Here is a 22,190-nt window from a genome sequence, read left to right as displayed (position 1 = left end):
ATCCCGAATTGCTAAGGAAATGTTGAAAAACAAAAATAAAACTGGGGACATTACATTATCTGATTTCAAGCTTAATTACAAAGATGTGATCGCCAAGACAGCATGGTACTGGCATAAAAACAGACACATAGACCAGTGGAACAGAGGAAAGAGCCCAGATATTGACCCTCAAGTCTATGGTCAAATAATCTTTGACAAAACAGGAAAAAATATACAGTGGGAAAAAGACAGTTTCTTCAATAAATGGTGCTGGGAAAACTGGGCAGCTATATGTAGAAGAATGAAACTCGACCATTCTCTTACATCGTACACAAAGATAAACTCAAAATGGATAAAATACCTCAATGTGAGACAGGAATCCATCAGAATCCTAGAGGGGAACATAGGCTGTAATCTTTTCGATATTAGCCACAGCAACTTCTTTCAAGATATGTCTCCAAAGGCAAAGGAAACAAAAACAAAAAGGTATTTTGGGGACTTCATCAAGATCAAATGCTTCTGCACAGCAAAGGAAATAGTCAACAAAACAAAGAGACAACCCATGGAATGGGAGAAGATATTTGCAAATGACAGTACAGACAAAAGGTTGATATCCAGGATCTATAATGAACTTCTCAAACTCTACACACACAAAACAGATAATCATATAAAAAAAAATAGTCAGAAGATATGAACAGACACTTCTCCAATGAGGACATAAAAAGGGCTATCAGACACATGAAAAAATGTTCATCATCACTAGCCATCAGGGAGATTCAAATTAAAACCACATTGAGATACCACCTTACACCAGTTAGAATGGCCAAAATTAGCAAGACAGGAAACAACATGTGTTGGAGAGGATGTGGATAAAAGGGAACCCTCTTACACTATTGATGAGAATTCAAGTTGGTGCAGCCACTTTGGAGAACAGTGTGGAGAGTCCTCAAGAAATTAAAAATAGAGCTTCCCTATGACCCTGCAATTACACTATTGTGTATTTGTCTCAAAGATACAGATGTCTTGAAAAGAAGGGCCATCTGTACCCCAATGTTTATAGCAGCAATGGCCACGGTCGCCAAACTGTGGAAAGAACCAAGATGTCTGTCAACAGACGAACGGAGAAGAAGATGTGGTCCATATACACTATGTAGTATTATGCCTCCATCAGAAAGGATGAATACCCAATTTTGTAGCAACATGGATGGGTCTGGAAGAGATTATGCTGAGTGAAATAAGTCAAGCAGAAAAAGTCAATTATCATATGGTTTCACTTATTTGTGGAGTATAACAAATAACATGGAGGACAAGGGGAGATGGAGAGGAGAAGGGAGTTGAGGGAAATTGGAAGGGGAGGTGAATCCTGAGAGACTATTGACTCTGAAAAATAACCTGAGGGTCTTGAAGTGATGGTGGGGTGGGAGGTTCGGGGAACTAATTGGTGGGTATTAGGGAGGGCACAGACTGCATGGAGCACTGGGTGTGTTGCAAAAACAATGAATACTGTTACACTGAAAAGAAATTAAGAAAAAATTACATTGTTGAATTCAAATACATTGACAATTAAAAATTAAAAATTAAAAATTTGAAAATTATATTTTTTGGGAGAAATACTCACCAAGGTAGCCAGAGCTAAAAGAACACTATGTTTATAACTTACTCTCAAGGTTCAGAAATAAAATTATGTATGTATATAATTATATATGTAATATAGATATATTAATATATCTGTATTAATAATTATATACAGGTAAATATAATTTAATATACTTATATATCAGGATTGGAGTCAAGATGGCAGAGAAGTAGCGGGCTGAGGCTACATCAGGTAGCAGGAGATCAGCTAGATAGCTTATCTAAACATTGCAAACACCTAAAAATCCAATGGGAGATCGAAGAGAAGAAAAACAACAATTCTAGAAACAGAAAATCAACCACTTTCTGAAAGGTAGGACTGGCAGAGAAGTAAATCCAAAGCGACGGGAAGATAGACCTTGGGGGAAGGGGCCGGCTCCTGGCAAGCGGTGGAGCAATGGAGCACAAAAATGGGACTTTTAAAAGTCTGTTTCGCTGAGGGACATTGCTCCAGAGACTAAACGGGGGTGAAGCCCAGATGGGGTTAGCGTGGCCCCAGGTCCTGCAGGGTCACAGAAGGATTGGGGGTGTCTGAGTGTCACAGAGCTTGCAGGTACTAGAATGGGGAAGCCAGCTACAGAGACAGAGCCGAGGAGTGAGGTCTCAGCTTGGGGATACCTTGAACCGGTCGCAGCCTGGGTGAACTCAGAGCGTGGCTGGAGGCCAGGGAGTCGGGAGTTATTGGGCGCTATTCTCTGAGGGCGCACTGAGTAGTGGGGCCCTGAGCTTTCAGCTCCTCTGGGCTCGAGACTGGGAGGCCGCCATTTTCATTCCCGTCCTCTGGAACTCTACGGAAAGCATTCAGGGAACAAAAGTTCCCCAAAGCAAACCCGAGCGAATTACTCAGCCCGGTCTCTGGTAAGGGCAGTGCAATTCCACCTGGGGCAAAGACACTTGAGAATCACTACAACAGGCCCCTCCCCCAGAAGATCAACAAGAAATCCAGCCAGGACCAAGTTCACCTACCAAGGAGTGCAGGTCCAATACCAAGGAGAGCAGCGGAACTCCAGAGGATGAGAAAGCAAAGCACTGAACTCATGGCTTTCTCCCCATGATTCATTAGTCTTGCAGTTAATTTAACTTGTTTTTTCTATTTTTTTTTCTTTCTTCTGCTAAATTTTTTTAACTTTTACCCTTTTCTTTTTTAACATTTTTTTTAACTAGTTTAATATATATATATTTTTTCTTTTTTATATTTTTGTCTTTATTCGTTTTCTTTTTTTAATTGTTTCTTATTTTCTCTGAACCTCTTTTTAACCCCTTTCTCCCCCGCCTTATGATTTGGGGTGTCTTCTGATTTGGTTAAAGTGTATTTTCCTGTGGTCTTTGCAATCCTTTTAGTATTTTACTTGCTCCTTCATATACTCTTATCTGGACAAAATGACAAGGCGGAAAAATTCCCTACGGAAAAAAAAAAAAAAAGAACAAGAGGCTGTACCAAAGGCTGGGACCTAATCAATACAGACATTGGTAATATGTCAGATATAGAGTTCAGAATGACAATTCTCAAGGTTTTAGCTGGTCTTGAAAAAGGCATGGAAGATATTAGAGAAACCCTCTCAGGAGATATAAAAGCCATTTCTGGAGAAATAAAAGAACTAAAATCTAACCAAGTTGAAATTAAAAAAGCTATTAATGAGGTGCAATCAAACATGGAGGCTCTCACTGCTAGGATAAATGAGGCAGAAGAAAGAATTAGTGATATGGAAAACCAAATGACAGAGAATAAAGAAGCTGAGAAAAAGAGGGACAAAGAGCTACTGGACCATGAGGGGAGAATTCAAGAGATAAGTGACACCATAAGATGAAACAACATTAGATTAATTGGGATTCAAGAAGAAGAAGAGAGAGAAGAGCAGAAGGTATATTAGAGAGAATTATTGCAAAGAATTTCCGTAATATGGCAAAGGGAACAAGCATCAAAATCCAAGAGGCGCAGAGAACCCTCCTCAAAATCAAGAATAGGTCCACACCCCGTCACCTAATAGTAAAATTTACAAGTCTTAGTGACAAAGGGAAAATCCTGAAAGCAGCCAGGGAAAAGAAGTCTGTAACATACCATGGTAAAAATAGTAGATTGGCAGCAGACTTATCCACAGAGACCTGGCAGGCCAGAAAGAACTGGCATGATATATTCAAAGCACTAAACGAGAAAAACATGCAGCCAAGAATACTATATCCAGCTAGACTATCATTGAAAATAGAAGGAGAGATAAAAAGCTTCTAGGACAAACGAAAACTGAAAGAATTTGCAAACACCAAACCAGCTCTACAGGAAATATTGAAATGGGTCCTCTAAGCAAAGAGAGAGCCAAAAAGTAGTTGATCAGAAAGGAACAGAGACAATATACAGTAATAGTCACCTTATAGGCAATACAATGGCACTAAATTCATATCTCTCAATAGTTACCCCGAATGTTAATGAGCTAAATGCCCCAACAAAAGACACAGGGTATCAGAATGGATAAAAAAAACAAACCCCATCTATATGTTGCCTACAAGAAACTCATTTCAGACCTGAAGACACCTCCAGATTTAATGTGAGAGGGTGGAAAACAATTTACCATGCTAATGGACATCAGAAGAAAGCAGGGGTGGCAATCCTTATATCAGATATTAGATTTTAAGCTAAAGACTATAATAAGAGATGAGGAGGGACACTATATCATACTCAAAGGATCTGTCCAACTAGAAGATCTAACAATTTTAAATATGTATGCCCAAAACATTGGAGCAGCCAACTATATAAACCAATTAATAAGAATATCAAAGAAACACATCAACAATAGTACAATAATAGTAGGGGACTTTAACATTCCCCTCACTGAAATGGACAGATCATCCAAGCAAAAGATCAAGGAAATAAAGACCTTAAATGACACACTGGACCAGATGGATGTCACGGATATATTCAGAACATTTCATCCCAAAGCAACAGAATACATATTCTTCTCTGGTGCACATGGAACATTCTCCAGAATAGAGCACATCCTGGGTCCTAAATCAGGTCTCAACCGGTATCAAAAGATTGGGATCATTTCCTGCATTCTGACCACAATGCTCTGAAGCTATAACTCAATTACAAGAGGATTTTGGAAAGAACCCAAATACATGGAGATTAAACAGCATCCTTCTAAAGAATGAATGAGTCAACCAGGAAATTAAAGAAGAATTGAAAAAATTCATGGAAACAAATGATAATGAAAACACAAAGGTTCAAAATCTATGGGACACAGCAAAGGCAGTCCTGAGAAGAAAATATATAGCAGTACAAGCCTTTCTCAAGAAACAAGAAATTTCTCAAGTACACAACCTAAGCCTACACCTAAAGGAGCTGGAGAAAGAACAAGAAGGAAACCCTAAACCCTGCTGGAGAAAAGAAATAATAAAGATAAATGAAATAGAAACCAAAAAAAAAAAAAAAAATAGAACAAATCAATGAAACTAGTAGTTTGTTCTTTGAAAGAATTAATAAGACTGATAAACCTCTGGCCAGACTTATCAAAAAGAAAAGAGAAAGGACCCAAATAAATAAAATCATGAATGAAAGAGGAGAGATCACAACCAACACCAAGGAAATACAAACTATTATAAGAACATACTATGAGCAACTCTACACCAACAAATTTGACAATCTGGAAGAAATGGATTCATTCCTAGAGACATATAAACTACAACAACTGAACCAGGAATAAATAGAAAACCTGAACAGACCCATAACCAGTAAGGAGATTGAAACAGTCATCAAAAATCTCCAAAGAAACAAAAGCCCAGGGCCAGACAGCTTTCCAGGGGAATTCTACAAACGTTTAAAGAAGAACTAATTCCAATTCTCCTGAAAATGTTCCAAAAAATAACAATGGAAGGAAAACTTCCAAACCCATTTAAAAAGGCCCACATCACCTTGATCCCAAAACCAGACAAGGATCCCATCAAAAAAGAGAACTACAGACCAATATTCTTGATGAACGCAGATGCAAAAATTCTCACCAAAATACTAGCCAATAAGATTCAACAGTACATTAAAAGGATTATTCACCAAGACCAAGTGGGATTTATTCCAGGGCTGTAAGGTTGGTTCAACATCCGCAAATCAATCAATGTGATACAATACATTAATAAAAGAAAGAACAAGAACCATATGCTACTCTCAATAGATGCTGAAAAAGCATTCTTCAAAGAGCTGGAGCAAATAATCAAAAATTTGTATGGAATCAGAAGAGACCCCGAATCGCTAAGGAAATGTTGAAAAACAAAAATAAAACTGGGCGCATCACGTTACCTGATTTCAAGTTTTATTACAAAGCTGTGATCACCAAGACAGCATGGTACTGGCATAAAAACAGACACATAGACCAGTGGAACAGAGTAGATAGCCCAGATATGGACCCTCAACTTTATGGTTAATTAATCTTTAACCAAACATTAAAAAATATACAGTGGAAAAAAGACATTCTCTTCATTAAATGGTACTGGGAAAACTGGACAGCTGTATGTAAAAGAATGAAACTTGACCATTCTCTTACACCGTACACAAAGATAAACTCAAAATGGATAAAATACCTCAATGTGAGACAGGAATCCATCAGAATCCTAGAGGAGAACAGAGGGAGTAATCTCTTCAATATCAGCCACAGCAATTTCTTTCAAGATATGTCTCCAAAGGCAAAGGAAACAAAAGTAAAATAAACTTTTGGGACTTCATCAAAATCAAAAGCATCTGCACAGCAAAGGAAACAGTCAAGAAAACAAAGAAGCAACCCACGGAATGGGAGAAGATATTTGCAAATGACAGTATAGACAAAAGGTTGATATCCAGGATCTATAATGAACTCCTCAAACTCAACACACACAAAACAGGCAAACATATCAAAAAATGGGCAGAAGATATGAACAGACACTTCTCCAATGAAGACATACAAATGGCTATCACACACATGAAAAAATGTTTATCATCACTAGCCCTCAGGGAGACTCAAATTGAAACCACATTGAGATACCACCTTACACCAGTTAGAATGGCCAAAATTAACAAAACAGGAAACAACATGTGTTGGAGAGGATGTGGAGAAAGGGGAACCCTCTTCCACTGTTGGTGGGAATGCAAGTTGGTGCAGCCTCTTTGGAGAACAGTGTGGAGATTCCTCAAGAAATTAAAAATAGAACTTCCCTATGACCCTGCCATTGCACTACTGGATATTTACCCCAAAGATACAGATGTCATGGAAAGAAGGGCCATCTGTACCCCAATGTTTATAGCAGCAATGACCACTGTCGCCAAACTATGGAAAGAACCAAGATGCCCTTCAACGGATGAATGGATAAGGAAGATGTGGTCTATATACACTATGGAGTATTATGCCTCCATCAGAAAGGATGAATACCCAACTTTTGTAGCAACATGGACAGGACTCGAAGAGATTATGCTGAGTGAAATAAGTCAAGCATAGAGAGTCAACTATCATATAGTTTCACTTATTTGTGGAGCATAACAAATATCATGGAGGACAAGGGGTGTTAGAGAGGAGAAGGGAGTTTGGGTAAATTGAAGGGGAGGTGAATCCTGAGAGACTATGGACTCTGAAAAACAATCTGAGGGGTGTGAAGTGGCGGGTGGATGGGATGTTGGGGTATCAGGTGGTGGGTATTATAGAGGGCACGGGTTGCCTGGACCACTGGGTGTGGTGCATACCTCAATATTATCAAAGCCATCTATGAAAAACCCACTGCATATATCATTCTCAATGGAGAAAAACTGAAAGCTTTTCTGCTAAGGTCAGGAACATGGCATGGATGCCCATTATCACCACTGCTCTTCAACATAGTACTAGAAGTCCTAGCCTCAGCAATCAGACAACCAGAGGAAATTCAAGGCATCAAAATTGGCAAAGAATTCAAACTATCAGTCTTCATAGATGATATGACACTATATATGGAAAACCCGAAAGACTCTATTCCAAAGCTGCTAGAACTTGTATAGGAATTCAGTAAAGTGTCAGGATATAAAATCAATGCACAGAAATCAGTTGCATTTCTCTACACCAGCAACAAGACAGAAGAAAGCAAAATTTAGGAGTCAATCCTATTTACAATTGCACCCAAAACTATAAGATACGTAGGAATAAACCTAACCAGGAGGCTAAGAATTTATACTCAGAAAACTATAAAGTACTCATGAAAGAAACTGAGGAAGACACAAAGAAATGGAAAAATGTTCCATGCTCCTGGATTGGAAGAATAAACATTGTGAAAATGTCTATGCTACCTAAAGCAATTTACACATTTAATGCAATTCCTACCAAAATACCATCCTTTTTTTCAATGAAATGGAACAAATAACCCTAAAATTTATATGGAACCAGAAAAGACCTCGAATAGCCAAAGGAATATTGAAAAAGAAAGCAAAAGTTGGTGGCATCACAATTCCAGACTTCAAGATCTATTACAAAGCTGTCATCATCAAGACAGCATGGTACTGGCACAAAAAGAGACACATAGATCAATGGAACAGAATAGAGAGCTCAGAAATAGACCTTCAACTCTATGGTCAACTAATCTTTGACAAAGCAGGAAAGAATGTCCAGTGGAAAAAAGCCAGCCTCTTCAACAAATGTTTTTGGGAAAATTGGATAGCCACATGCAGAAAAATGAAATTGGACCATTTCCTTACACCACGCACAAAAATAGACTCATAATGGATGAAAGGCCTCAATGTGAGAAAGGAATCCATCAAAATCCTTGAGGAGAACACAGGCAGCAGCAACCTTTTCAACATTGGCCACAGCAACATCTTCCTAAGAACCTTGCCAAAGGCAAGGGAAGCAAGGACAAAAATGAACTATCGGGATTTCATCAAGATCAAAAGCTTTTGCACAGCAAAGGAAACAGTTAACAAAACCAAAGACAACTGACAGAATGGGAGACGATATTTGCAAACGAAATATCAGATAAATTTTTTAGTGTCCAAAATCTATAAAGAACTTAGCAAACTCAACACCCAAAGAACAACTAATCCAATCAAGAAATGGGCAGAAGACATGAACAGACATTTCTGCAAAGAAAACATTCAGATGGCCAACAGACACATGAAAAAAATGCTCCACATCACTTGGCATCAGGGAAATACAAATCAAAACCACAATGAGATATCACCTCACACCATTCAGAATGGCAAAAAAAATAAAAAATAAAAAAATAAAAGTCAGGAAATGACAGATGCTGACAGATGCTGGCAAGGATGTGGAGAAAGGGGAACCCTCCTACGCTGTTGGTGGGAATGCAAGCTGGTGCAACCACTCTGGAAAACAGCTTGGAAGTTCCTCAAAATGTTGAAAATAGAACTACCCTACGACCCAGCAATTGCACTATTTACCCTAAAGATACAAACATAGTGATCCAAAGGGACACGTGCACCCGAATGTTTATAGCAGCAATGTCCGCAATAGCCAAACTATGGAAAGAACCTAGATGTCCATCAACAGATGAATGGATAAAGAAGATGTGGTATATATACCCAATGGAATACTATGCAGCCATCAAAATAAATGAAATCTTGCCATTTGCGATGACGTGGATGGAACTAGAGGGTATCACGCTGAGCGAAGTAAGTCAATCAGAGAAGACAACTATCATATGATCTTCCTGATATGAGGAAGTGGAGATGCAACATGGGGGGCTAAGGGGTAGGAGAGGAATAAATGAAAAAAGATGGGATTGGGAGGGAGACAAACCATAAGTGACTCTTAATCTCACAAAACAAACTGAGGGTTTCTAGGGGGAGGGGTTTTGGGAGAGAGGGGTTGGGTTATGGACATTGGGGAGGGTATGTGCTATGGTGAGTGCTGTGAAGTGTGTAAAACTGGCAATACACAGACCTGTACCCCTGGGGATAAAAAAACATTATATGTTTATAAAAAAGAAAAAAGAAAAAAATATACTTATATATCTATATACCTTATATACATAAAAAACTATATTGACTATTAATAACAAAATAAAAGTGTTAATTATAGTAGGCAAACTTAAAGCAAATTGATATTTGCAAATTGAAAATAACTGGATTTTTTAAAAGATTTTATTTATTTATTTGTTAGAGAGAGAGAGAGAGCCCTCAAGCAGGCAGAGTGGCAAGAAACAGGCTCCCAGCTAAGCAAGGAGCCTGATGTAGGACTTGAACCCAGGACACTGGGATCATGACCTGAGCTGAAGGCAGCATCCTAACGAACTGAGCCATCCAAGTATCCCAAAAATAACTAGATATTAAGTCATATGCCAGTTTATGGTATCAAAATAATAAGATACTGGGAAAATGAAAGACAAAAAATGGAAGTGAATAGAAAACTAAATGTTATATTTGTATGCACGTATATATAGTCTGAGATATATTCACACACATAATATATGCATATATGAAATGTACATGTATGCTCATATGTGTATATACATATATGATACACATATGTATAGTGATGTGTGTACACACACACACACACACACCCCTATTTAATGGCAAAGTAAAATAATGGAGAAAGGACACATTAATTTGTAGTTGGTGCTGAGGCCAGTGATTTCCTAAAAGGAGAAAAATAAAGTTGGGTTCCTACATTCCCAATACACAAAGGTAGGCTCCAGAAATATTTACAACAAAATATGAAAAATGTGATATGATAGGAAGAGAATGTTGAAGAATATTTTTGTGATTTTTGTTTTAGGAAGAATATCTTATAAGCAAATCTTTTAAAAATGAATGAAAAGGTAAGCTTTTAGTTAAATTTCAGAATACAAACATTTTTTTTGCTATCAAGGAAACTAGAGATTGGTATACAAATGACAAATTCAACAGAAATATTTGTATTATATTAATATATATATTAATATAATATATTAAATATATACACACATATAACTATTGAATCCCAGAATGAGACTTGTGGGAGGAACTAATAGGTATGAGAGGGGCTCCAAATTCACTGATAACAAAAAGAAGGTGAATTAAATCAGCATGGTATTATTTTATATGGAAACAAAAATTTAGGAAGGCAAATTATATCAAATTTTTTAGTGAGGATATGAGCAATGTATCCTGCTCTTTAGATGGAATTAGAGTCATTCTGAAAAGCAGTATGAAATATTTAGTCAAAATTAGTGGATAAGTGCTTTATTGTACAGTTTTTTTTCACTTCTATGTATTTATCTTAGAGAAATTCTAACACCATAGGGCTATTGGACAGTTGTTAATCATGAAATCATTTATAGTAATAGAAAATCATAAGCAGTTAAACTGTCCATCATTTGGTGAATAGACAGTAAGGTGAGTTTTTTTGTACTACTGAATAATAGCAATGCTTTGAAGTACAAGCTCCCTCTCTCTATAAAACAGTGTGAATTATATTTAGGGGTAAAGGACATACAATGGCATTTTGTAAATTAAATCATGTACATTCATAGAGCAGTGGTTCCTATATTATGAAGAAATTGACATATTTAAAGGGAAATAGTAAATTCGTTTAGAATGGTGACTATTTGAAGAGAATTGCAGTCAAGAATTTAGAAAGAAAATACTAGGAGGGGAGGAGTTAAATGGTGAGGTACTAGGGGGACCCTGAGCTTTCCTTGCTTCTCAGACAGTTGGATAAACATCAAACTATTTTGAACATCTAGAAATATGAGGATTAAGAAAGGAATCCGAACAATTGGAGAGAGAGACTGTGGCAGATGCAAGACTTATATTAATAAATCAGGGGTGCTTGGGTGACTCATCTGTTAAGCCTCTGCCTTTGACTCAGGTCCTAATCCCAGGATTCTGGGACTGAGCCTTGCCTTGGGCTCCCTGCTTGGTGGGAGGGCTGCTTCTCCCTCTCGCACTCCCCCTGCTTGGGTTCCCTCTCTTGCTGTCTCTCTTTCTGTCAAATAAATAAAATCTTCAAAAAAAAAAAAAAATCAAAGCCCACCTAGTTAAAGGTCCAAACACTACCCACTATAAGCAAGGAAGAACTCCATAGAGGACAGAAGAGTGGGAAAGAAAAGCCACAACACAACAGCAGAGTGCACACAACATACACCAGAAACACTTCCTGAAGTCCCAGGCCCAGGACAGTGTATGACCTCTTTTTAGATTTAGGGGACTCAGTGATTCCATAGATCGAGATAGTATCTGTGTTATAGGAGTTCCAGAAGAGGAAGAGCCAGGGTGGAGGAAAAGGGCAGAAGGTTTATTTGAACAAATAATAGCTGAGAATGTCCCTAATCTGGGGAAGGAAATGGGCTTTCAGGCCCAAAAGGCATAGAGAACTACCCTTAAAACCACAAAAACAAGTCAACGTCACGACACATCATAGTGAAACTTGCAAAATACAAAGATAAGGAGAGAATACTAAAAGAAGCTCCAGAGAAAAAGTCCTTAACTTATAATGGCAGACACATAAGACAGGCAGCAGACCCATCTACACAGACCTAGCAGGCCAGAAGACAAGTGGCATAATATATTTAAGGTGCTAAATGGAAAAAAAAAATGCAGCCAAGAATACTTTATCCAGCAAGGCTGTCATTCAGAATAGAAGGAAAGCTAAAGATTTTCTAAGATAAGCAAATTCTAAAGGAGTTTGTGAACACTAAACCTTCAGGAAATATTAAAGGCAGCACTTAGAGTAGGAAAGAGAGATCAAAAGTAACAAAGACTAGAAAGGAACAAAGACAGTCTTCAAGGGGAGCTACTTTAGAGATGATACAATGGCACAAAACTCATATTGTTCAGTAATTAACTCTGAATGTAAATGAACTAACTTTTCCAATCAGAACCCATAGGGCATCAGAATAGATTTAGAAGCAAAACAAAACAAAACAAAAACCAGACCCACCAATATGCTGCTTACAAGACTCATTTTAGACTCAAAGACTCCTCCAGATTGAAAGTAGAGAGACATTTATCATGCTAATGGACATCAAAAGAAAGCTGGAGTATCCATCCTTATATAGGACAAACTAGATTTTAAACCAAAGACTTTAATAAGAAATGAAGAAGGGCACTATATCATTATAAAGGGGTTTTCCAACAAGAAGATCAAACAATTGTAAATATTTATGCCCCTAACCTGGGAGCAGCCAAATATATAAATCAGTTAAAAACAAACTTAAACTCATTCGTAATAATACAATAATAGTAGAGGACTTTAACACCCCACTCATAGCAAAGAGCAGATGATCAAAGAGGAAACAGGGCTTTGAATGACACAGTGGACTATACTAACAGATATATACAGAGCATTTCATCCTAAAGCAGCAGAATATACATTCTTTTTGAGTGCACATGGAACATTCTCCAGAATAGATCACATTTTAAAGGGTCACAAATCAGGCCTTGACCCCTACAAAAAGACTGAGATGATACCTTGCATATTTTCAGACCACAGTGCTATGAAACTTGAAGTCAACTATAAGAAAAAATTCAAATGGTCACAAATTCATGGAGATTAAAGAACATCTTACTAAAGAATGAATGAGTTGGGCTGCCTACGTGGCTCAGTTGGTTAAGTGTCTTGAGTCTTATTTCAGCTCAGGTCATGCTCTTGGGGTCATGAAATCCAGCCCTACATTGGGCTGTGCATTAAGTGCAGAATCTGTGAGAAAATTTCTCTCACCTTCTCCCTCTGCCCACTTATATGCTCTCTAAAAATAATATTTTTAAAAAACAGAACTAAAGAGGGCATGTGATATGATGAGCATTGGGTATTATACTCAACTAACGAATCATGTGAACATTATATCAAAAACTAATAATGTACTGTACCTTGGCTAACTGAATTTAAATAAAAAATAACATCAAATCTCTGGGAAAAAATTAAAAAGAATAAAACATTAAAAAATCTAAGTGGAAATAAAATAAAGATATGAATGGGTTAAGCAGGAAACTAAAGGAGAATTTAAAAAATAGATGGAGGCAAATGAAAATGAAAAGTGACAGTCAAATCCCTTTGGGATGCAGCAAAGGCATTCCTAAGAGGGCAGTATATAGCAATACAGGCGTTCTTCAAGAAGCAAGAAAAGTCTCAAATATACAACCTAACCTTATACCTAAAGGGGCTAGAAAAGATAACAGCAAATATAGCTTAAATCCAGCAGGAGAAGGGGTGCTGCCTTTGCTGGCCTTCTGGGAGAGAGACATATCACGCTGGCTTAGAGTCAGACATGCCCTAGGATATATGCACTTGAGAGACACAGAGGCACAGGGTTTGGTATAAAGGGGTCCCATTTTCACTGAGGGCCACTCTGTTGCTCTCAGAAGTCCTGCAGTTTTGGTGGTGAGGACAGAAATGGTGTCATCCCTCTTGACCAAAGACGGGGGATCTCACACCTCCTGCTAATAAGGAAGCCCTTAAAGAATAGCCAAAGCCATCAATTCACTGAGCATTAAGAGCTCTCCTGTACTTTATCTTTGGCCGGAGGCTGGGATTCAAGAACAAATCTTAAGGGACCTGTACATTGCAGACCCATTCCTTTCCTCCAGAGAAAAGCCTGTCCATGCTGTGTCTGGTGTCCTTTGTCTTAGAAAAAATGGTCCAGTTTCTGTGCAGTGCAAAGAATCTATGGTGTAGCACAGTGAAAAGCAGCAACAAGGTTATCCAACCTCTGTGCATGCCCCTGCCAGTGAAAGACTATTTGGGGGCATCTGCAAGGTCTTTTGTCCTTGAAGAGGCAATATACTTCCTTCCAAATGTACTCCTGGAAGGGAAACTTTCTCTCTGAGTGTGACCCAAGAGATCCCTACAACACTTTGTGCACACCCAGACTGCAATTTCTCTTTACTTAATGGCATTTAGTCTTTAACATTTCTGGTTGTTCGACTATAGTTAGTGGATCAGGTTTTTTGTTTTTTGTTTGTTTGTTTTTTTCTCTTTAACTCTTTATTACATTAAAACTATTATTAGCTCCAACTGGATTAAATTTCAACGAAAATAAGTATAGTTGGGAAGAAACCAAACATGTCATATAAATGTGATGAAGTGAACATTTGATAAATTCAGTATACATTATGAATATTTTAAAAAATATACAAAAAAAACAAATTAATACCAGTTTATTCTGAGGATATGTTTGGTCCTCAGTCTACTAATGGCTGCTTTCATCTCCTGATTTCTCAGAGTATAAATGATGGGATTCAGTAAAGGTGTAATAATTGAATAAAACACAGAAAGAAATTTATCCACTGAAAAGCCACTAGATGGCCAAGCATAAATGAAGATAATTGGCCCAAAAAATAGAGTGACCACAGTAATGTGAGCAGACAGTGTGGACAGAGCCTTGGAGAGTCCACCAGAGGATCGACGTCGGACAGTTACCAGAATGACAGTGTAGGAAATGAGCAGGAGTATGAAGCAGATGAAAGACAACAGTCCACTGTCAACAGTTACCAGCAACTCCAGAATGTAGGTCTCAGTGCAGGCAAGTTTTAGAACACGGGGAAGGTCACAAAAAATATCGTCTACTATGTTGGGGCCACAAAAAGGCAAGGTGATAGTAAAAACCATCTGGCTCATCGTATGCACAAAACCAACAGCCCATGAGAGCAGCACGGAGCCCACGAGGACCCGGCGATTCATGATGGATGTGTAGTGAAGAGGTTTGCATATTGCAATGTATCGATCAACAGCCATGACTATGAGAAGAGTCATCTCACTGCCGCCTAAAAAGTGGAGGAGGAACATCTGAGCCATACAGCCCCACAAAGAAATAGTTTTATTCTCCCTGAGGAAATCTGTGACCATCTTAGGAGTTGTGATTGTGGAAATACACATATCCAGGAAGGAGAGATTTCCAAGAAGGAAGTACATTGGTGTGGAGTACAGAAGTGAGTCAAAGGTTACAGTGACCACGATGAGAAGGTTTCCTGTCATAATTGCTACATAGGCCAACAAAAATATGAAAAAAAAGAAAATTTCAAGTTCCCACGTTTTGGTGAGTCCTAACAAAACAAACTCTGTTACCATTGAGCTATTCATCTTATTCCTCTAGTCTATGTAGGGGTTTGCAGAAAGTCGTTAAAATGTAGAAAATCTGGAAAAAGTAACAGTTTAACCTGTGATAATTTTGAAGATATGGCCATATAGAAAGTATTATTTGATTTATATACAAAGAGAGAAGATGGACATTTCTGAAAAATACATTTTAATTGATTAATTCATGCAACATTCACATTACTGTATTTTTTTTTCAGTAAGAAAAGTCATAAAAGATGAGAAGTTTGTCATAAAAATTTTAAACATAGTTTGCAGGCACAGATTGTCTCCACATTGATTTGTTTTTATCCAGAGTTTATGAGCAATGAGTTCAATGGGTCAAGCAGTCCAAGAGCCAAAAGGCCGTTAGTCAAATGAGTTAGTTCAAGTGTATAGAAACATAGTCATTAAACTGTGGTGCCTATTAGTTTATCTTTTACCCCTTTCCCCTGCTGTAATTTGAAATAGTCAGGTAAGTGCATGTGACTTGAATTACGTTCCTACTCAGCAAATAACTTCAGGAATTTAGCAAATTCTTCCCGAAGCTTTAAACTGGCTGTAGCCTGTGGTGTGTTCTTACCCTCCCCCACAACAACTATAATAAAACAAACTTCCCAGTTTCTGCACAGGAACACAAATATTTCTTAGTGTACAGATTTCCTTTATTCTTTTCTTTTCTTCACCCTCCTCTCCTCTCTCATTTCTCCTCTCACTTCCCTGACCCTCCTCTCTCCTCCTTTCCCCTCCCCACTCCTTTCACCTCTTGCCCCTTTTCCTCCTCTTCCCCCTGTTTTCCCTCCTTGTTTCTTTCCTGTCTTCTTTTTTTTTTCCCCTCTCCCTTTCTTCTCTTCTCCTCTCCTCTCCTTCCCCTCCTCCTCCTCTTTCTCTACCTCTTCCACCCTCTCCTGCCCCTCCTCCTCAACTACCACCTCCTCTTTGTTCTTCTGTAGAGCTCTATCTTAAATACTTTGGTTTCTGGACAAAACTGCTGACCTTGGCTGTTTAGCCTTTTTGCCTATTTGCATCAGTCTCTTGTTGCTAGGTTCTTGGCTGAAGTTTGCTTTCTTGTCCCTTTGCAATCAGTTTATAGGTGGACTATGACCAACCAGCAGATTTTTTACAAGTAAATGTTTCCTTGGTCCCTACACACTTATCTTCTTTTGTACCCAGTGCTTTCCTCGGATGTTTCATACTTGTATGCAGACTTTTTCTTGACTCTTACACTGGCTCATGTATCTTTGCCACTCGTACTTTGTGTGTATTCCCATATTGAGCGGACACTGATCACTTTTAAATACTTTTTCATTTTGATTTAGATCTTTTCATCCCAGATTTTTTTTCCTGTTTTCTTCTTTTTGAAAACTATTAGTGATACACACAAAGACACAGACATAGTTACAGAATCATACATATACACATAAACAAAAATACATATACCATGTTCTAATTCTGGAGCCCCAGAACAGATTGTGTAAAATCTATTCTGAATATAATTTTTTTGACTTAATAGTTTATAAAATACTCAGACATTATTATTTAGCCCAACTATCAGAATAACGGAAAAACAAAAACAAAAAACCTCGAACCAAGAGTCAAGATTTATATTCTAGTCCTGGCCTCTACATTTACTAGGGAAATATGGTCTTAATTTTTTGAACATTGATTTATTTTTCAATATATATATAAAGTAATACCTACTCTTCAACCTCACAGATTGTTATGAGACTACCAAGGATAACATATATGGACTGTATTTGTGTATTTCATTGTATACCCATAGGTACAATGTATGTGCATTCACAAAATTCTGTCTTTAGCATTATATCATTTTTTGGTGATTATAAAGTTACCCAAACCAATAAGAACCACAGAAGAATTTTACTATGGAAGACTTGGTAAAACAGACAGTCTAAATGAATGTTTTTCTCTGTTAAATTTAATGATATAATTACCTATCTGTCTCCATTATAAAGATTTATTATCATCATTGGTATTCTATTTCATGTAGTAATTGAGTCATGTACTATTTATGTGTAGTTTCAAAACAATGCAGTCTTCAGACTCAAAATACTAAAGGAAAAAATCTTGAGAATTATTAAAGTAATTTTTATAGTTCAATAAGTAAAATTGGAAAATAATCAGCAAAAACCAATACTTACTAATTTAGGATTTTTTGGAATTTCAAGAGTCTCTTTATAAGATGTATACAGCTAAGTGTACATATAGATGGATTCAAATATGTTATTATAGATGAAATCATTCAATATGACAATTTGTACATATGACCAAAGATGAAATATCTTTAAAATAGATTTTTTCTACTTAGAGACAAGCAGAAATAAATTAGAGAATGAAAAGAAAATTCTTCCTAACTTGAACCAATTAAACCTCAAATGGAGAATTTAAACTTTTGAGAGTGTAAATTATACAAATACAGTGAACTGAAAAGAAATAAAAAATAATTGAATAAATTTGAATCAAAAAAAGCAATGCCGGCCACACTGAAAATTTTATTAAAAAAGAAAAATGAATCAAGCGTGGTTTGGTTTCTCTCTGGCAGGAATTTTGTCTGAGAATGGATAACCTGTGATTTGAGAGCCTAGATCTTTCTGTGACATTTATGTAACTTAAGGATGAAAAATTAGTGCCCTTTTTTCAACTTTGGTGGCCTGCCTAGGGAAAAAAAATGCTATGAAATGTCCAATACTGAGAGTCTATATTTAGTAATAATGTCTTTTCTATACATTTACACAAAAGGGCTTAAACAGTGTATGTAGAAATATATACATAACTTTTAATAAAATAAGAGTTGTACAGTTTGTATTGATCCTGAGGGATTTTTTTATGAGTCTTTTTTTATGCGAGAGTTAAGTCATATATAGTTTAGATAACCCATGCCTAAGTAATATTCACTCACCACAAAAAATGTTTGGAATGGAAAAATCAGACTTGCTGTCAGAATAACCATTATAAATATTTTTTAATTAAAAAGTTAACTTGTACACTTAATAGAAAAAGGCTCAGCGTTTAAGATGTACAAAGGGCTTTGTTCCATATAATGATCAAATTTAAAATATTAAAATTAATTGCTTTAAACGTAAGTAGAAAAAAGGCCAGTGTGTTTAGAAGAATAGGAAATAGTCCTTGGGTTCTAAAATTACCAAAGAGATTTATTAGCAGTGCAATTAGGTAATTATATTGAATGAAAGGTTAAATGACTTCAGTGAACAAAATAAGCGTACTTGGGGGAAGAAATTTTTTAAATTTATTTAAATTAATCATTTATCTTACTTATTTCATGTGTTTTCTGTATTGAAATAAATACTCAGTAATGTTGATAAGTAATATGAAATCAATGTTTCTTATTTTCTTAATATGAGACTTTATTATTTTATGTTTCAGACTTATCATGGATGCTATACTTAGCCAAGGAGGAACCTAATTTTTCCATTCTTTTAATATTCTAAATCATTTTGTCTTTTTATCTCATAGTGATAACTAATTTGTTTATAATCCTAGAATACAAACTTGAACTATAAAACTGACCCCTCAAATCAGGAATGTGGCTCTTGTTCTTAGTGAAAGTAGATACATTGTAAAATTGCTAGTTGACCAAAATTATCTTTTACTGTTGCCCTCATGATCAGAATAATATTGTTTCATTCAGTTCTAAGTTTCTTATAAAACAACTCCTCCTTTATTAAAGTATACAATTGCAGTTTTTTGTTAGCACTGCCATTTAAACCTACCAGTTCTGAGGAGTGGCCTCTTCAAAGGTGTGCAGAAACAGTTAGATCCTGAATATATATTGTTTATCTTTTTTGCCTTCATGAATATACAGGACAATAATTTGCAGGTACCAAAAAAAAAAAAAAAAAAAAAGGACAAGGATAAGAAACATAAATAAAATGCAGGCTGGTGATCAGTTCCCTAAAGGGAATTACTAAAATAAACATGGTGGTGTTCCCAAGAGTTCAGAACAAGGACTTCTCTCATTATTTAAGTGAATTGTAATTCTCCAAGTATATCAGCTACGTGAACTTTCTTTAGTAAGTGCTTTCCAGAAAAACCACTAACTCAAGTGTTTTGATAACCACATTTATACAAAATGATCTATCATAAATGATAGACTTGAGAAAATTATTATTCTATTAATTAGGTTTCATCAATCTGAATATTTATAATTAGTAACTGAATGCAATTATTCAAGTAAAATTAAAGTAATCTACACTGAGCAAGGCATATAAGGAAATTTATATACTAGAGACCAGTTTTGAGTAGAAAAAAAATCTTATTTTACCAGAGAAGGGGAGAGAACAGAGAGAGAGAGGAGAGAAAAAGAGCAAGTGAACCAGCACACACAAAGAATGAGCAAGGAGAGGCTTTCATCATGGTAAGCAATAAATGATGATTAGTGGAGTTTAGCATTCAATGACCATTCTAAACATTTAGAATTCTTTAGTCCTTTGCAATTATGTAGAATTTGATGATGACTCAAGACTATGAAAAGAAGATCATGGCGGCAACTATAGTAAAACTTTTACAGTAAAACAATATAGATAAATAAAATAAAGGCTAGCAGTGTGACAATGTATGGTTGCTCATGAGTTCATTTGCCACAGAATTATTTCTGTGTCCCTTGTATTATAGCTCTTCCATGTTTGTATAATTGGAATACTCTTGAAAAGGTTACAAGAAAGTAAGGGGAGTAAATGAATGATAAATGTGGTGCCACATTCATTTCCAAAGTCCATAGAAGACATTCCTAATAGGTTTCTCATTCTTTCTGACTGAGCCTAGGAATTTTTTTTAATTTAAATTCAATTTAGTTAACAGTTTTTTAAATTATTTTACCCATGCAGCCATTAGCAATTAGAATTGCCATGAAAAATAAGTTTTTAAAACATATTTTTCTGGGGTGCCTGGGTGGCTCAGTGGGTTAAGGCCTCTGCCTTTGGCTCAGGTCATGATCCCAGAGTCCTGGGATCGAGTCCTGGGATTGAGACCAGCATTGGGCTCTCTGCTCAGCAGGGAGCCTGCTTCCTTCTCTCTCTCTCTGCCTGCTTCTCTGCCTACCTGTGATCTCCATCTGTCAAATAAATAAATAAAATCTTTAAAAAAATATTTTGCTAAGGAGATATATGCCACAGTGTAGTGTGGCATTTGAGATGTTTGCAAGAAAGAAAAGGAGTCTTTAATACGGAAATTAGGAAGATAATATTAGACCAATATTGGATGTCCTGACTTGATTACCCAAATCATTGAATTTTTCAAAATAAAGTTGAACTGTTAGGAGTACATGGTCTAGTTCCAAACTCAAATAGGACAGATATACTTAAAAGGAAGAAAAAGGGATAAGAAGGGAAAATATGTAAGTTCGATATTCAAGGTAAATTTTAAAACTTTTGCACAGCAAAGGAAACCATCGGCAATATAAAAAAGGAAACTACTGACTGGGGAAAGATATTTGGGAGTGATATATCTAATAATGGGTTAATATCTAAAATACATAAAGAATATATATAAGTCAACACCAAAAAAATAAAAACAAACAAACAAACAATCTGAATAAAAATGGACAAAGGTCCTTCATTGATATATTTTCCAAAGGAAGCCAAACAGATGGTCAATAGACTCATGCAAAGATGCCCAATATGATAATCATTAGGGAAGTGCGAATCAACCACAATGACAAACCACAATGACATATCATCCCCCTTACATTTGTCAGAATGTCTAGAATCACAAGACAAAACACAGTGTTGGTGAGGGTGTGGAAAATAAGGAACTCTTAAGTTATGTTGGTGGGAATATAATTGGTACAGCCACAAACAGAAACAGTATGGAGATTCCTCAAAAAATTAAAATAGAATTACAGTATGATCCAGTAATTCACTGCTGGGTATTTAACCAAAGAAAATGAAAATGCTGATTTGAAAAGATATATGCACCCCTACATTTATTGAATCATTGTTAACAATAGCCAAGATATGGAAGCAACCAGTGTTCATCACTAGATGAATGGGTAAGGTATAGTGTGTATATATATATATATATATATATATATATATATATATATATATATACACATACAATGATATATTACTCAGCCATAAAAAGAATGAAATACTGCATTTGCAACAACATGGATGAGCCTAGAGGGTGTTATGTTAGGTGAAATGAGTCAGAGAAAAACAAATACCATATGACATCACGCATGTGTTAATAATATACAAATGAACAAAAAACCAAAAAGCAGAATTAGATATATAAATACAGAGAACAAACTGATGGTTGCCAGAGGTGAGGCAGTTGGGGGGACAGGAAGGTGAAGGTGAGTGGGAGATACAGGCTTTCAGTTATGGAAAGAAGAAGTCACAGGAATAAAAGTCACAGCATAAACGATATAGTCAATGATATTGTAATGGTGTTGTATGGTGACAGATGGAGTTATACTTCTGGTAAGCATGGTAGCATAATACATAAAATTTCTCAAATCACTATGCTGTACACCTGAAACTAATGTAATGTGTGTGTGAACTATACTCAAAAGTTTTCATAATAAAACAAAATATTAAAATATTT

General features: G+C 36.4%; 1 protein-coding gene across 1 annotated transcript; it reads right to left on the bottom strand.

The window, feature by feature from the left end:
- Positions 1–14,675: 14,675 nt before the first annotated feature.
- Positions 14,676–15,608, bottom strand: LOC116589951 (olfactory receptor 4K13-like). The gene has a single exon (XM_032341682.1). It carries the CDS (start codon positions 15,606–15,608, stop codon positions 14,676–14,678), a length of 933 nt encoding a protein of 310 aa, XP_032197573.1.
- Positions 15,609–22,190: the final 6,582 nt, after the last annotated feature.

This window comes from Mustela erminea, chromosome 5 (assembly GCF_009829155.1).
Source record: "Mustela erminea isolate mMusErm1 chromosome 5, mMusErm1.Pri, whole genome shotgun sequence".
In the NCBI taxonomy this organism is placed as follows: domain Eukaryota; kingdom Metazoa; phylum Chordata; class Mammalia; order Carnivora; family Mustelidae; genus Mustela; species Mustela erminea.
Note: the sequence above shows the minus strand (reverse complement) of the source record. Positions and strands in the feature narration are given on the sequence as shown.